This window comes from Acomys minous (genome assembly GCF_964271855.1).
Source record: "Acomys minous genome assembly, chromosome: 11".
In the NCBI taxonomy this organism is placed as follows: domain Eukaryota; kingdom Metazoa; phylum Chordata; class Mammalia; order Rodentia; family Muridae; genus Acomys; species Acomys minous.
This window is the reverse complement of record NC_140492.1, coordinates 99,651,656-99,669,044: the sequence shown is the minus strand read 5'-3', so window position 1 is coordinate 99,669,044 and position 17,389 is coordinate 99,651,656. Positions and strand designations below refer to the sequence as shown.

General features: G+C 41.3%; 1 protein-coding gene across 5 annotated transcripts in view; it reads left to right on the top strand.

Annotated features, from left to right (window-relative positions):
- The window catches only part of ANKRD31 (ankyrin repeat domain 31), a 174,088-nt gene that overhangs the window by 28,534 nt on the left and 128,165 nt on the right, over positions 1-17,389 (top strand). Inside the window, exons 2-4 of one of the 5 annotated variants that reach the window (XM_084802696.1) lie at positions 5,916-6,077; positions 11,237-11,310; positions 15,924-16,033. In XM_084802696.1, coding sequence (XP_084658822.1) covers positions 5,974-6,077; positions 11,237-11,310; positions 15,924-16,033 — 288 coding nt within the window. In that variant the 5' untranslated portion in view covers positions 5,916-5,973. Of the gene's footprint in view, positions 1-5,754; positions 6,078-11,236; positions 11,311-15,923; positions 16,034-17,389 lie in introns of those variants that run through there. The other 4 variants (XM_084802695.1, XM_084802697.1, XM_084802699.1 and 1 more) reach the window with 4 other exon arrangements.

Sequence of the window (17,389 nt, the reverse complement as noted above, 5' to 3'; positions counted from 1 at the left end):
ATCATAGCATTGTCTGTGCAGAGTTGATCAGACTTTTCCCTCCCAAGCAAATAGATTAAATAAGTCAGCCGACAAACACTTCATTGGCTATTTTAATAAGTATTTCTTTTCTGAGTTATTGTCAGTTTCTTTTAATAAAAAAAAAACCACCCATGTGTTTTAATCAGTTATTCCTATAAAGTGGGGAAGATGGGTGCAGAGAGAGGAGAGATGGGAAGAGACAGAAATATAAGCAAGCATCTCAGCTTTGAGGCCATCAGTGAGTGTGAGTTGCTTAGATGGGCCAGTGAGACGAATTGGTCAAACTTTTCAAATTAGCCGACAAAAATCTGTGTTAGCATCCTAAGAATGCTGCATTTTTATTCCTCAATTCTCGGACATTCTGCCATGGCCTCTTCTATTACTTTTTAAATTTCAGCATTAAAAAAAAAAGTCATTTTGTTTTTTTAAGCATTGTTTGGTTTTTGAGGCAAGGTTTCTTGCTCATTTCTGTGTATATATGAGTGCATATGTGATGCTGATGAGTGTGTATGTATGTTTGCGTGTCTGCGGACATACCTAAGGGGTGTGTGTGTGTGTGTGTGTGTGTGTGTGTGTGTGTGTGTAGCCAGAAGTTGGTGTCTGGCATCTTCCTTAATCACATTGCACCTTATTTACCAAGACAGGGTCCCTCCTCAGTTAACCTGCAGCTCACCGATTCAGCCTGCCCAGTAGAATCCTCTACTTGTGCCCCTTGAGCACTGGGATTGCAGGCAAACTGTAGCCACCAGGCTTTTGTGTGGAAGCTGGGGAGCCTGAATTTTGGTTCTGAGGTCTGTGCACAGAAAACCTCATATCCACTGAGGCAATCCTATAACCCCAAGGCCCATACGTCCCAGGATGGCTATGCACTGTGGGCCACTGTGAGAGATACCAAGGTCCTTAGGTCATCATAACAACATTGGCTCGTCAGAGGACCACTGACAAGCAGTTTGTTTTACAACTGTGTGAAGTCAGACATGGCAGCCATACTGGTTGGGCACAGAGAGTAGTTTGTAAGCCCTGGACTCATGGTCTTCTTCCTCCGCTTCCTCGTTAACTGGGCAATCAGGAGGTATAACTTTACACCTCAGATGGGTCTTCCCATTCCCTCTGTGGGCAGAGTGTGTCCTTTCCTCAACCAAAAAAAGTCATGTGTGGGTTCATGACTACATCTTACATCCTGTTTGTTTTAAATCTTATCAGGTACATAACCTTTCAGGCAAGCTTGGCTGTTAGTGATTTTCTACTCCAAATGTCTAGCTTATTATTACTACTACTACTACTACTACTACTATTTTTGTTTACGAGGAGGAAGAGGTAGACTAACAAGCATTTACAAGAACCTAGTGTTTTCTGTTCATCCATAGCTGGACATATGGTGGCCCAAGACACCTTTGGAGATGAACCATCAGAATTTTATTTCTTTCACACAACAAGACCCTTCCTCCATCAACTGTGGTTATCCTAAAATAAAGATTTGATAGGAAAGGTGGGATAAGTGCTTTATCTGTCCCTTTATTAATTTTATAATAAACAGTACTCAGCAACTCCCAGGAGTGGTCAACGGTTGTTGTGAATACCAGATTTTATGTATTTGATGCGTTTTAATAGACTCAATTTAATCCGAACTAAAAAGCTGAGATCCAGTTCTTCCCAGTCCCTATTGGAGGACCTGGCTCCTATCATCCCTACAAGGCATGGGTCCCTGGAGGGCTCAGTTCTCTTGACTCAGCTTGTCTACCTTCCCCTATAGCAGTTTGAATTGCAAGGCAGCACAGGTTCCTGCACAGGTGCCCTGTTCATCCTTTCCTGCCTTACACTGAGACCCCGAACCTCACTTTAAAAAGTATTGTTTTGGGGGGCTGGAGAGATGGCTCAGAGGTTAAGAACACTGTCTGTTCTTCTGAAGGTCCTGAGTTCAATTCCCAGCAACCACCTGGTGACTCACAACCAGCTATAATGAGATCTGGTGCCCTCTTCTGGCCTGCAGGTGTACATGCAGGCAGAACACTATAATAAATCTTTTTTTTTTTTTTAAGGTATTATTTTTCTTTAAACTATGACTGGTGTTTTTCCTGGAGGTTTGTCTCTGTTATTTCTTCTTTGTGCTTCAAATATTGCTAACTCTCATTTAAAAAACAGGGGGAGGGGACTAAACAAGACACCTTTCTACCATAGGAGAAAGCTTTGAGAGAGAATGTTTACTTCAGACACACACACATTTTCTACAGAGCTTAAGTTATTAGGAACACAGGCTGCTGTCAGTGGGAAGTCAGCTACAGCTTTAGGGCATCTAGAGTCCCCCTTTGTTGGGTATGCGTTTCCCCCTGCCCAGCTGTGAGCATGGAGCTGAGTGAGCAAAAGTGTGGATGAGCAGGAGAATAGGTAGGAATTTACACGTCGTTTTAACACAAATGACATTGGATTAAGAAGAGAATGGAGCAATACCCAGCCTACCCAAGAAGATGATGAGCATCAAAGAACCTCCTTATGGAGCTGGCTTCAGATGGGGCAAACAAGCCACTGGGCAAATCATCGTTGTTTCTGCCACAGACAGAATTCTGCCTTAAAATGGGCAAACTTGGATACAGGCAGAGTCGATGGCCAAACTCTGGCAAGACAGGGTAAGCAAGTCCTCAGTAGTTCCTGTCTCACAAATATGTCTGTCAGCTATATTGGGCCAGAAGGCTGAGGATGATGCTCCAATGTTATAGAGAGTTTTGGGTGACTGTTCAGGCAGCAAACTGTCTCTGTCACTTTTTTTTCCCCCATTTCCTTCTCATGTTGGAAGCTGCTAACCTGCACTTCCGGTTCACTCAGGTAACTAAGTTTCATTCCTTCTCAAGCCTCTGATTGGGTAAAAACAAGATAGTTTAGTCTTACAGTTAACCTTAGCTATGTAGGGGTTAAGATGTTTTTAGGTCTAGATAGAAGTTTTGAGCTGGCAGAGATGAGATATGATAGATTCTGATTCTCATTCAGAATTTTAGACTCACCAAGATAGGAAAGATTATTTCTACAAGGCTGCCAAATGCAATTATCCCAAACACCTAGATTGTAGTATTCGTATCCCTGACTGCTTCGTGGTTCTTCTTGCTGTATGTAATTTTTCTACTTACATGTCATAATTTAAATATATGTGCCAAAACATGAAATAAAAGAAGAAAAAAGAAGAGAATGGAGGTCTAGATCTGTGCATATTTATTATTTTGTTTACTCTTAATTCTGTTTAAAAAAAAAAGATTTATTTATTTATTATGTATACAGTGCTCTGCCTGCTTGTAGCCCTGCAGGCCAGAAGAGGGCATCAGATGACATTATAGATGGTTGTGAGCCACCATGTGGTTGCTGGGAATTGAACTCAGGAGCTCTGGAAAAGCAGTCAACGCTCTTAACCGCTGAGCCATCTCTCTAGCCCATTTATTTTTATTTTTATTTTATTTTTTATTCTTGATTCTTACGAGGAATGTTTCCCTTAACTTAAAAGACAAACACCAGCCTGGTGGTTTCTACCAGTGAAACATAAACTTAATCTAGCCATAAACACAAGAGGCAGTGTTGACAAGCCCACTACAAGGAGTGAAAACAGAATTGGGGCATCAGAAAGCCATAGTTTCACCCACTTATTTGACAAAAAAACTAACACACTCAGACACAGACACAGAGACACACAGACACACACAGACATACAGATACACAGACACACAGACATCCCAGTAAAAATTCCAGGGCTAGAAAAAAAACTCAGTCTTGTTCTGCCTCTTTAAGCCTTCACATGGCATGTGGATACTCACAGTGATGTGTCTCTTGACCGGTTATGTGGCTGTGCCAACATCATTGTGTTTACACACACTAAGACTTTGGGCATGACCAGGCAATCATAGTCCTTTTTTTTCACTGGAATGTCCTCCCGTGTTATGTAACCGTAGTTTGAATTTAAAGCCTTCAAGTAAAGCTGGGCCTGGTGGTGGGGGCTTGTAATCCCAATTACTCATAAGACTGAGGCAGGAGGATGTCAAATTAAAAGCCATCCTGGGCTACAGAGTACATGGAGGTTATCCCAGGTAACTCTGTGGCACCTTGTCTTAAAAAGTACAAAGAATGCCGCAGACAGGGCTGAGTGGTAGACACTGCTCAAGTGTGCACCAGGCCCCGAGGTTCAGTCTCCAGAACCATAAAAACTTCCAGGCACTTTGAATTGTTGTCCCCTGCTTAACCAACTCCCCAGCCCCTCCTTTGAGACCTACTTTAGTTCCTAGCATAACTGTGGCTCCTCTGTTAACACCTGCTATCATTTTTTAGCCTATCAGAAGCCATTTTACTCCCAAGTCTCCATTTTGATTGTAAGGTGAAATTAAGTTCAAGATCTCATGCTCTGTGTGCCTGAAGCCAGGAAGGTTCAATGCTTGCTGCTTAGAATAAAACAATAGACGGTAAATATATGTTCTGCTTGGGTTAAAGAGAAATGATGTTCTATTAGAGTTAAAGACTGCAACATGCTGCTATGTTTCTTTCGCCTGGAAAGGTGGAGAGCTGGAAAGTCCCCAAGCCTATATCCTAGCCAATTAGTTTGTCTAGCTATTTAGATTACAATACACTTGGGGGGAAATTATGTTTAGCTAGTTAGAATGACGTAATGTTGTTCTCTGAACCCCACCCCCACGCCCACACCAGAGCCAGAGAGACAGAGGGAATTAAAACATTTTTTTTTCTCCGAGACAGGGTTTCTCTGTGTAGCCTTGACTGTCCTGGACTCACTTGTAGACCAAGCTGGCCTCAAACTCACAAAAATCCCTCTGCCTCTGCCTCCCAAGTGCTGAGATTAAAGGCACGCGCCACCACACCTGGGTGTAAAAGAATTTTTTAAAACCATCAAATGACTTTAAACAAAACAAAACAAAACAAAAAAACAACCCTAGCTCTTCATTAGAAAATAATCATTTTTGAGTGTTGCCAGGCACCACTATTGTAACATCTGATAAAGGGGAAAAGCATTTACACTTCTTTCCCTATATAATCTGTATTTCAGAGTCATTTTGGAGTAATTTCTATACAATCTGCATTTCAGAGTTGTGAGCAAAATTTTAAAAAATGTGTGTCTATTGGATTAGAGGATCAGAAAACCTTTGATAAACATTTCTTTTAGGGGGACATTTAAGGGTAGTATTAAAGGGATTAAGAAGTAAGGAGCCAACTGGATAACGGTAGCGCAAGCCTTTAATCCCAGAATTTGGGAGGCAGAGGCAGGTGGATCATTGTGAGTTCGAGGCCAGCCTGGTCTACAAAGCGAGTCCAGGACAGCCAGGGCTACACAGAGAAACCCTGCCTCAAAAACCAAGAAGAAGAAGGAGAAGGAGGAAGAGGAGGAGGAGGAGCAGGAGGAGGAGGGGAGAAAAAGAAACCCTAGGAGTCTTTGCATTGTGGCGTCAGGATATTCTGGAGCTGAGGCCTCTCGGACAGGCGGAAAGGTGTAGATAGTCGAATGAGAAGTATTAGCAAACTATGCAAACCGGCCTTGGAGGCCGGCCATGCCCTGGTGAAAGAGTCTCAGCACTGACCGTACTACTCAAGGAAGCCCCTTAGTAGTCTCAGCGAGCCGTGGGTGGGGCCTGGGAGCTGGGGCGGGGCCTCAGGATCTGGAGGGCGGGGCCTCAGGTTCTAGGGGCGGGGCCTGGGCCCCTGGGCCTGGCGGGCGCCTGGGATTGCGTGCTGACGTTCGTGCGTCACGGGGCTTCGCTCTGTTGGCGCGCGCAAGCACGAGAGCTGGGCAGCCCGTGCGTCGACGGCCACGCTGAGTGTGTGGGTTTTGGCGTCCTCAGCCTCCCAGAAGGGCTTCCCTTTGTTGTTAGGGTTTTTTTTGTTTTAAACTCTTCAGTTTCCTCCTTCCCTCTAAGCGTCCTGGTATGGCGGAACGAGAGGAAGAGATTTGCAACCCTTGAGTGAAGGCGAAAGATGGAGAAAGGTGCCCAGGCTTCAGATTGCGACAGTGATGAAACCGTGATTGAGGGGTCCGTGACAGAGAACGAACTGGAAGATGAGGAGCTGCTTTGGAGAAGGTGACCGACGACCGCCATTAGGGCTTGAGTACTGTTGGTCTTGGCTTTCTGTGGTTTTGAGTGGAAATGTCCGTCTGCAGGCGGGGGTGGGAGGGCTTGTGGGTGGGATTAGAGCTTTGGGGGACAGCCATGCTAAAAATTTACAAATAGCAACTTCCGTTAGGCCCCTAGTGGGGCTTTGGATATGAACAAGGACCGCTGCATTCAAACTTAAGCTTTGGTCTAGGAGATTGTTCGCAGAATTTCTTTTAAGAACTATACTGGGGGCAACAGGTTTGTATCAAGCTGGAAACGTGTTATAAGAAAGAATGGGAAGCCGGGCGTGGTGGCGCACGCCTTTAATCCCAGCACTCGGGAGGCAGAGGCGGGCGGATCGCTGTGAGTTCGAAGCCAGCCTGGTCTACAAAGTGAGTCCAGGATGGCCAAGGCTAACACAGAGAAACCCTGTCTCGAAAAAAAAAAAAAAAAAAAAAAGAAAGAATGGGGCTGGAGAGATGGCTCGGTAGCTGTTCTTCCAGAGGACCCAGGTTTAGGTCCCAGCACCCACATGGCGGCTTACAGATGCTGTAACTTCAGTTCAGAGGACCTGACGACCTCACACAGACACACATACAGGCAAAACACCAATGCTCATAAAAAGCAATAAATAACATATTTTTAAAAAGACTTTAGCATTGGGGAGGCAGAGGGAGGCGGATCGCTGTGAGTTCAAAGCCAGCCTGGTCTACCAAAGCAAGTCTAGGACAACCAAGGCTACCCAGGGAAACCCTGTCTCGGAAAACCAAAAATAAAAATAAAAAGATTTTAAAAGTATTTCAGCTTATTATAACTTTGTGTTTTTCTAGACAGGGTTTCTCTGGGCAGCCTTGGTTATGTGGAACTCGCTATGTAGACGAGGCTGGCCTCGAACTCAAAGGGATCTGCCTGCCTCTGCCTCCTGATGCTGGGACTAAAGGCACACCCACCACTACCACCCGGCTAGAACCTTTTTTGGACCTGTTCTCAGTGTTAGACCCAGGGTAGAAAAAGTGGAAAAAAAAAAACAAAAACAAAAAATGAGGCCACTACCTTTGAGAAAACAGGCCTGGAAAAACACTTCAGTATATTATGATGTCTAGGAATGTGGTTTGGGAATGCCGGGGAACTCAACCTCACTCAGTATGGGTGGTTGCCAGAAGTTTCCTAGGGGTGGCTTCTGAGTAGCAGCTTGAAGGTGGCATAGGAGTGAGTGATGTGAAGAAAAGGTATTCTGGGCTAGGTGTAGATGGAGAAGTGGGGTGTAGCGCTGAGTTAGGCGTTTTGGAATGGGTAAGCAGTTCAATCTGTCAGGGTTGTAAAATAGGTGTGGGGTGATGAAAGAGGGATCTAGGTGAGATTGTGTAAGGCCACATACATCCTGTGTAGTCCTTGGTGTGGTGCTGATGCTGCTTTCTTCTTGTTGTTGCTGTTTTGGTTTTTTGAGACAAGGTTTCTCTGTGTGACAGCCCTGGCTGTCCTGGAGCTTGCTTTTGTAGACCAGGCTGGCCTCGAACTCCCTGCCTCTGCCTCTGAGTGCTGGGATTAAAGGTGTTCCTGCAGCAGCTGTGGGATGCTTTGTGTTATGTCAAGTGGAATATTCTAATCAGATTTCTGTTTACTCTTCATGCTTTAGACTATGCTTTTTGAGTCACCTGGATCCCTGTTTAACCTTGGAGTCCAGTCCAGGAGTAGAGGGCTGCGTGTGTGTGTGTGTGTGTGTGTGTGTGTGTGTGTGTGTGTGTGTGTGTGTGTGTAGTTAAGATTCTGTGATTATAACAGCTCCACTTAAAGCTGTTACTAATAAAGCAAGGACTTCCCTTTTGCAAAGCAAGCTTGGAGAGCTTGGGTTTAGGATCAGTTACAGACTGAGGTGATGGGAAAGAGACCGGGAAGCAGTAGTGGCAATGGAGGGAATATTGAGAATTGAGGACTTCTCTGCAAAGTACATTTGGTAGGAGATGGTGACTGATTAGATGTGGTGGGGGCACTGAACGAAGGCTGTAAGGAATAATATCCAGATTACCGTGGCTGCTACTCCTGCCCGCCCCCCAACGGTCTTCATCCGTCTTTCTTCTTTTGGGGTCTCACTATATAGTCCTGGCTAGCCTTAAACTCACAATAATCCTCCTGGGATTATATGTGTGCACCACTACTCCCATTTTAAAAAATGTATACACACAGTATTTGTTTTTTTCAGTGCACAGTGAGTATTTTAATAAATGCATGGTGGTTCATAATAACCAGTACAGTCAATATCCGGAAGTTGTCTACCGTCCTGAAACGTGTCTTGTGTTGTCCCTTAACTGTGGCTGCGTTGCCCTCTCCCTCCATTTGAGTTCTTGTTCTCTTTCATATGAACTCTTCGCCCCCACCCCCCCCATCTCTTGTTCTTTGGCTCTCAGCAGTGTCATTGGGATGTGCCTGGAATGATATTTTCTGTTTATTTGTTTGGACTTCTCTGAGATTCTTGAAGATGTAAATGCAATATATTTAGGAATTTTTCTATCATGACTTCTTTGAATATTCTTTTCCTATCTCAATCTAATTTCCTTAAATTTATGTTATGATTGTACATGTATGTGAAACGTGTGTCAGATGTGTAGAGGTCAGAGGACAATTTTTGGAATCTATTCTTTCCTTCTGCCTTTACTTTGTTTCTGGGGATAGAATTCAGGATCAGCAGGCCTATGTATTATGTAGCTAATATTTTTATTTGTTGAGCTGTCTTGCAAGCCCCCAATCTCTTTTCTTTCCCTTTCTTTTTGATGTGCATTTTAGATCTTGACATACAGTCGTTCAAATCCCTGAACTATTTAATTTTTTTTCTTTTAGGGGATCAGACTATATAATTTTTCATACTGTATCTTTAGGCTCGTTTACACACACACACACACACACACACACACACACACACACACCTCTCTTTTAAAAAAGAAGTTTTCTTCTATGTACCATAGGCTGGCTTTGAGCTCAAGGTCTTTCTAGTGCTAGAATTACATATTATGAATGGCTACCTGGGCCTAATTAGGCAGAAAGATCGGTGTTGATTCTGCCACTCAAAGACACAGTAGCTCTATGTTCATGTGGCTATAAAATAATTTGAGAGAAGTGTTAAGGTTATTTTTATAAAACTGTGTTTGTTTCTCTTAGTTTCTCTCTTACCATGGCAAGCATCATAATAATTGAGACTCTCATATTTGCCTATAAAGCTTTACAACACATTCTTGAGAAGTTTAAGCTGTTCTTAACCCTCTATGTTATTCTGACTCCATCTTTGTCAACATCCCCAAGTTACTAGCTTTTTAGCTCTTTCTTTGCTCCAGCTGAATCGACTTTATCTCTCCTCCACCTTTGTCTGTAGCTGAATCCCCTACTTCCTCCTCTAACTCCTCCTTCCCTGGCTGGCAGGAAGTCCAGCCCTAGTCTCTCCCCTGCTCTGCAGTTGGCAGTAAGCTGCTTTATTGGCATACAAGGGGACAGTTGGCGGGCAGAGTTTATACAGCATTGAGATAGGAGATTCTCAGAGCAAGGCTGGTAACCAGATATGGGGGATACAGAAATCAGCATTTGAAATATACAATAACCTTATGCCAGCAGGGAAGGTAGAAGCAAACAACAACAACAACAACAACAACAACAAAACAAGGCATAGGAGACTTAATAGACACATTAAATTAGCTCATGAGGGCTGGAGAGATGGCTCAGAGGTTAAGAGTACTTGCTGTTCTTCCAAAAGTCTTGAGTTCAGTTCCCAGCAACCACATGGTGGTTCATAACAATCTGTAATGACATCTGGTGCCCTCTTCTGGTGTGTACACACATGCTGTATAAAAATACTGTATAAAAATAAATAAACAAATCTTAAAAAAATAAATTAGTTCATGAAAGTAACAGTTTCGTCAAAATTTGTGCCAGAATGGAGGTTCTACTTCTGATGAGGGCAGATTGTTGCCAAATACTGTTTCTGGACCATTATGTTGAAAAGATGTTTTAATTAGATTTTCTTAACTGAATAAAAATCTCAATATGATATTAGGATTTGATTTCTAAAGTTTTGATGCACATAAAGTTGAAACTCTAATTGTCAAAAATTCATTATACTTTTAATAACCAGAGGGGAAAAAATTCAAATCTCCAATCAGATTTCTCCCTCTTTTTTTAATGGCTAATACTTTTCAGTGTTTCATATTTCTAATATTTGAAAGTTAAACTTCATTATTAAAATACTGCATCCATGGAGAAGGGAGGAAGGGCGGGAGAAGGGAGAGAGAGACAAGAGTATAATTATTCCAGTATTCCAGGCTGGCCTGTAACTCACAGTATAGCCCATATTGGCACTGAACTCTGATTCCTCTTAGGTTAGTCTCCCATTACAGACATGAGTCACAGTATGCAGCTGTGTTCTTAATAAATGAATTTTTGAAGTTTGTCACATAATTTAAAAGGTTTTTATTTAATCATGGTAATAAAAGAGTTCTTCATATTTCCTTCCTTGTCCCTAGATTTATTTTTTTTGAAAATGCTGATTTTTTTTGTCCTCACTGGTTTGCAGTGGCATCTCTTTTTTTTTAAAAAGTGTGTGCTTGTGTGTATTGATGCACATGAACCCGTAGAAGACTGTAGGAGAGCCTAGTGTACTGTGGGCAGCGCCCAGCACGACTGGGCATGTAACTCTGCATGGTATAAGAAGGCAGGCGGAGCAGGCCGGTAAGCGGCATTCCTCTGTGGTCTCTGCTTCCGTCTCTGCCTCCCGGTTCCTGCCTTGCTTGAGTTCCTGCCCTGGCTTCTTTTGATAACGGACTGTGATATGAAACTGTAAGCTGAAATAAATCCTTTCTTAACAAAGTTGCCAGTATTAGCGCAGGAATAGCTAAGACAATCAAATACTATTATTATCTGTCCCTTGTCCTGTAAATCAAACATAATGAGAAAACATTTTAAAAAAATGAACATGACTAGGTGAATATTTTTCATCTTGGATAAATTCTATACTAAAGTATGTTTCTGAAATAGTACTTTGAAATATAAGTATTTATAGTAGTTTAAGAGAATTTATAATACAAATATATTAAAAATGATAGTTAAAATGTGACTCTGGGAAACACATAATTAATATATGCTTTACTTTCTACATTTGAAAGGTTGCTCTTGAATCAAGATACAACTTCTAGATCTGAGTTGTATTTTCATCCTGGTGTAAATGGAATGTGGAAAGGTGAGAAAAGCCTTTTACTAGGCATTGTCAATGTCCCAAGTATTACCATTCTGTTAACTTATTTTATTTATACAATTTCTTATGTGCGTATATAATAGATCCTAAGGTCATTTAAAGCCATAATAGGGATAGCAATGGGAACTGTCAGAGGCTGTGTAGGACTCCTCGAAAGGGCCCGGAAGTACTTCAGTGACACCTGGACGGCTCTTCTCATTCATCTTAACACTAAAACCTCTTTGTAAAACATAAAAATAACATTTTTTCCTTTTCATGTTTTATTTCTATTTTTTAAAACTTAGCACACAGAGTAATGAATTGTATTATGGCCTTTTATACGTATATGTCATTATAGTTCTTATTATCTCTTGTCAGTAAGATGTGCGTGCGTGTGTGTGTGTGTGTGCGCGTGCGTGCGTGCCCGTGTGTGTGTGTGTGTGTGTGTGTGTGTGTGTGCGCGCCCGTGTGTGTGTTTATAGATACACATGTGTGTGTGGGTATACACATGCCTATGTGGAAGGACAACTTTATGTATCATCTCTCAGGCTTAGCTAAAACCTGTTTTGTGTCCCAGTTGTCTATTTTAGAGAAAGTTCCATGGGCTGCTCAGAAGAATAGTGTTCTTTAGTGTTTAGGCAGAATTTCCTGTAAACACTTGTTAGGTCTGTTTGGTTTATGATGTTGTTTTACTACAGTTTCTATTTATTTATTTTTCCCAGATAACCTATCATTGGTAAAAGTGGGCAGATTGAAATCACCCACTATCACTCTGTTGGAACTGATCTGTGGTGTGGTCCTATTTATAATAGGATTTCTTTTATGAAATTTGGTGCGCCTGTGTTTGCTGCATATGTGCCTAGAATTATAATATTCTGTTGTTTTCCTTTTAATGAGTATAACTAGTTTTGATATGAAGTCTATTTTCTTTTTCTTTCTTTCTTTCTTTCTTTTTTTTTTCAATACTGGATCTCTCTATGTTAGTCTTGGCTGTTGGCTGTCCTCGACTCACTTTGTAGACCAGGCTGGCCTCTGTCTCCCAGGTGCTGGGATTAAAGGCATGCGCCACCACACCCGGCATGAAGTCCATTTTCTTAGCTACGTGTTTTTCACCCTTTTAATTTAAGGTGGTGTCTGCCATTGGTTGTGAGGTGTGGGTTTTTCTTGGAAGCATCAAAAATAGGGATCCTGTTTTCTGATCCAGTCTGTTAGTCTTTGTCTGTTGGGGGAGTTGAAACCATTGCTATCAGGAGTCATAATTGAGTTATGTTTATTAATTCCTGGTGTTTTGTGACCCTTATTAGACAACTTTGATTCAGTGTTTGGGAAATTGTTGTTTCTTCTGTCTTCTTGAACAATGTTTTAACATCTTCAGATCTGAGCATTCCTTTCAGTATTCTCTGTAGAGCTGATTTGGTGGTCATAGTTTTTTAAAATCTGTTTTTATGACGGAATGTGTTATTTTTTCTTCAATTATGACTGATAGTTTTTCTTGGTATAGTAGTCTGGGCTCAGATCTGTGCTCTTTCATAACTTGTAGAACATTGGTCCAATCCCTTTAGGTTTTTGTTCTCCATTGAAAAATCAGCTGTTAATTCTGATGCACCTGTCTTTCTGTGTGACTTGATCTTTTTTGTTGTCACTTAGTGTTTTAATATGGTGTGGGGAGTTTCTTTCTTGGTCTGTTTATTTGGTATTCTATATGCCTTTTGGATTTTGATGGGCATTTCTTTCTTTAGATTAGAAAAGTTTCTGTGATTTTGTTGAAAATATTTTCTGTGCATTTGATCTGGGTCATTTTAAAATTATTAATCCTTTCTTATTATTCATAGATTTGATTTTTTTAAAAAAATAGTGTTCTGGATTTCCTGCACGTGCCATTCTTGCGTGTTTTGTTTTGTTTTGAATTCTACGTTCTCTCTGATCCAGTTCCTCTACTCTGCCGTCAGCATTCTCTCTGATGCAATTCCTTTACCTGTCTTCAAAACCTGATATTCTCTCTTCCATTTGATCTAGTCTATCAGTGAATCGTTCCTCTAGAATTTTTGTTTAATTTGCATTTTTTATTTCACATTTTATTTTGATTTTTCAGAGATTTTATTTTTATTCTATTTTCATATATTTAATTGTTTTTGATATTTCACTCATCTGTTTTTGTTTTCTTTCCAGCATTTATTCATATCCTTACTGAGTTTTTTATCTTGTTTATTATTGCTATCTTGAAATCATTTTCTTGTATGTCATCTAAGTGACTTTTCTTGGTTGACATTACTATGTGCACACCAATTTTTGGAGGAGACCTATTTTTTGGTTATTCATATTTGTATACTTGCAATGGAAATGTTAGGTCATTGGTAGTGTTTCTCCGTATGAGAATCTAGTTTATCCTGTTTACTGTGTGTTGGAAGCCATGTTTGTTGTTCCCCTAATTTGTCAAGTGGTTGATCCGTTGTGTAGCACTGGCTGCCTTGGAACTCTTTCTGTAGACCAGGCTGACCTCAAATAACAGTGACCAGCTGCCTTTCCTCCTGAGTGCTAAGATTAAAGGAGTGTGCCACCACATCCAGCAGCATAATTTTTGATTAGATGGTTTTTTGTGGTGTTTAATTTTTGAAGTTCTTCATGTCCTCTAGATAGCAAATGCATATCTGATATGTGGCAAAGATGTTTTTCCCAGTCTGTAAGTGGTCTCTTCCCTGTGGTCATGGTCTCTTGATGTGCAGAAACTTTTTTTCCCCCATGTAATCTCCCTTGGCTTTTTGAGATTATTTCTTGTGCTATTGGAGTCCTTTCTAGAAAAATAATTTTTAAAAATAATTTGTTTGTATTTCATATACATTGGCATTTTGCCAGCATGTGTATTCGTGTGAGGGTGTCAGATCCCCTGGAGCTGGAGTTACAGACAGACGTGAGCTTCCACGTGGGTGCTAGGAATTGAACTCAGTCCTCTGAAAGAGCAGCCAGTGCTCTTATCTGCTGAGCCATGTCTCTAAGCCCTGAAAAAGTGTTTCTTATGCCTGAATCTTGAAGTATTTTCTTTTAGAAAATTTAAAGTTTTGGTCCTACTAATGTATTTAATCCATTTTGAAGTGAGTTTTTACAGAGCTTGAGAAAGTGCCTCTGGTCTTTTTAAAAAAAATGTGTGTTTGTGTGTTTGTACGTTTGCCCGTATAGATTGGGTCTCATTCTCAGAAATGCTGTCTACATTTCAGACAGGGTCTCTCCTTGGCCTGGATCTCACTACTTAAGCTAAGCAATTGCCAGTAACCCTCAGAGAGCACCTTGTCCCCACCTCCCCAGTGCTGCAGTCGTAAGCTTGTGTCTGTATGCTCACAGCATCTTTACATGTGTTCTAGGGCCAAGCTCGTGGCCTTGTGCTTGTGGGGAGAGTAAGCGCTCTGCTGGCTGAGTTGCATCTCTAGCCTGCCTTCATGCTTCTCTTCTTAGTATGTTCAGAATATTTTGGTATATAGGAAGAGTTCTAATTTTACTTTTTCAAGTAGTAAGCTAATTGTCTCAATATGATTTATTGAGTATTTTATTCTGTTTAAGACACTATGGTTATAGCCGGGCGTTGGTGGTGCACGCCTTTAATCCTAGCACTCGGGAGGCAGAGGCAGGAGGATTGCTGTGAGTTCCAAGGCCAGCCTGGTCTACAAAGTGAGTCCAGGACAGCTAAGGCTACACAGAGAAACCCTGTCTCAAAAAACAAAACAAAACAAAACAAAACAAAAACCAAACAAACAAACCCCACAAAACACTATGGTTATGATATATTAAACTATAAACTAGCCATTTATAAAGATACATACAGACACACACACACACACACACACATACACACACACATATGAGAGAGAGAGGGGGGGGGACGCTGTATATGTGTATGCGGGAGGCATGTGGCACAGTGTGTGTGTGTGTGTGTGTGTGTGTGTAAGTTAGAGGACAACTGTGGGACTTGGTTCTCTTCTTCTAACCTGTGTGTCCTAGGGATTTAACTTAGGTGGTTAGGCTTGGCAGGATGCAACTATACCCACTGTGACATTTTGCCTGGCCGTGGCACATTAAATTTATATGTGCATGTAAATGTAAATTTCAATGCAAATGTCTGTTTCCCACTGCTTAATTCATCCTTGTGACTATTTCTGTGCTGTTGGTACATTAGTATTTCTTATGTTGAATGACAAGGTGTGTCTTAGCTAAGGCTGTTTTAACAAAATGACAACAAGCGCTTTACCCACCAAGACATACCCCCAGTCCCAGTGTATAAAATTTTCTATACATACTCATTGCATTCCTACATCCTGAGGCCAAGAAATATCTAGCATTGTTTTGTTCAATGCAGGATGACCCCCTACTAAGTAATAGTGTAAAAATATTGATATATAAAAGTGACAGTTAAGAAACTGTGCTATACAATATTTTGGACTATGTTAGGATTTGTCCCCAAGCCTCATATATGGTAAGCATGCACCCTACCATTTAATAATATATGTTCCCCACCCCCAGGTCAGGTGATTATTAGTGACATTTTACAGTATTTATAAAATTCTTGAATTCATCTGAAAGTGGAATAATAAGACTATTGCAAGGTATTGACTAATTATATTTCATTACAGGCATGCCTTCTCCTGAGATTCAGCTTGGGCTCAAACCCAGAAAGGACCCCCAAGAGCAAAAGAATAAAGATAAGGCCTTGCCAGCCCTTAGTGAGGACCCAGTAGTACAGGTGTGTCAGGGTTTGAACATACACCTATCAGAAGCTGGAACTGCTGTCTGTGGAAAATTACTAATTATAAGGGGCTTTGTACATTAGTATTTTGGTTCTTTTGCTTTTTAAAACAATCATTCAATTCCTTTGTTGTAAATTCGATGAAGGCCATTTGTTTTAGGAGGGGGAATTTAAAACATTTTCCTTTTTTTCTCTTCTTCCAGCCTTGTTTTTCAGTGGAGATAAGGAAGTAAGAGGAGCAGAGGTTAGAAGTAGGAGATAGTAATTCTTCTTCTTCTTGGCAGAGTTCATTGTAAAGCTTGTGAAGGAAACTCCAGTCTGTGTAGTATATACAGCATCAAAGACCCCTGCTGTTTTGTGTGTGTGAGTACGTATATGTGCTTAGATAGGATGAGTTATTTGTTTTTCCTTAGTGCAGATCCTATTGGGAGTCACAGGGGATTAGTTAGCACTTTAGCTTGATGAAGCCAGCCAGCCAGGGATGTCTACCTGCAAAGTCTTAAGGAGTGGCAGGGAAGATACAGACGTGTGTATGTTTATTGTGCAAGACCAGTTTTTACTTTGTACTACAGGCTTATCTAGGATTTACTTTGTAGCTCAGGCTGGCCTTGAATATGGAGCAGTTTTTCTGACTCTGACTCTTTTTTTTTTTTTTTTTTAAAGCAAAGACAGGTTTATTTAGAAAAACTTAAAGCAAAGGTGTATTGCTCTCCAGGCACCGATCATAGCAAGCTAGAGAATGAGCACTGGGCGGAGTTTCCCACAGAATGGGTTTTAGTAGGGTCTTTTCCCCTGGGGCTAGGGGAACTACCTTTATATTCCTGAAAGACATCCATCTTCCTCATGCAGGGCAGGCGGTTTTACCCTAGATGGTCAACCTAGGACCATCATGGCACCATTTTGTCTGATGAACTGTTAATGGTGTGTTTGCAGGCCCAAAGGTTTGCTCATTGTAGGACAAGTTTGTTTTCAAAGAACAGTGAGACAGCGCATGTATGAGGTACTGCACTCAGTGCAGGGGTGTACCTGAAATAGGCAGTGTAAGGAAGGAGGGGTTTATTCTGCCTTACAGTTATAACGAGATCCTTATATCACCATGGGGAAGCTGCCTCTGCCTCTTAAGTGCTGAGACTGCAAACATGACTATACACCTGACTCATCTACATGTGTATCTCTCTGTGTGTGGTGTATGCATCTCTGTGTGTGAAGGGGTGCACATGCAATTAATTGTTTGTGGGGTTTACCTACACATGTATATGTGTGCATATGAAGGCCAAAGGTTGACATTGGGTATTCTTTTTTTAATTAATTAATTTTTTGTTTAATCACTTTACAGCCTGATCCCAGCCCCCC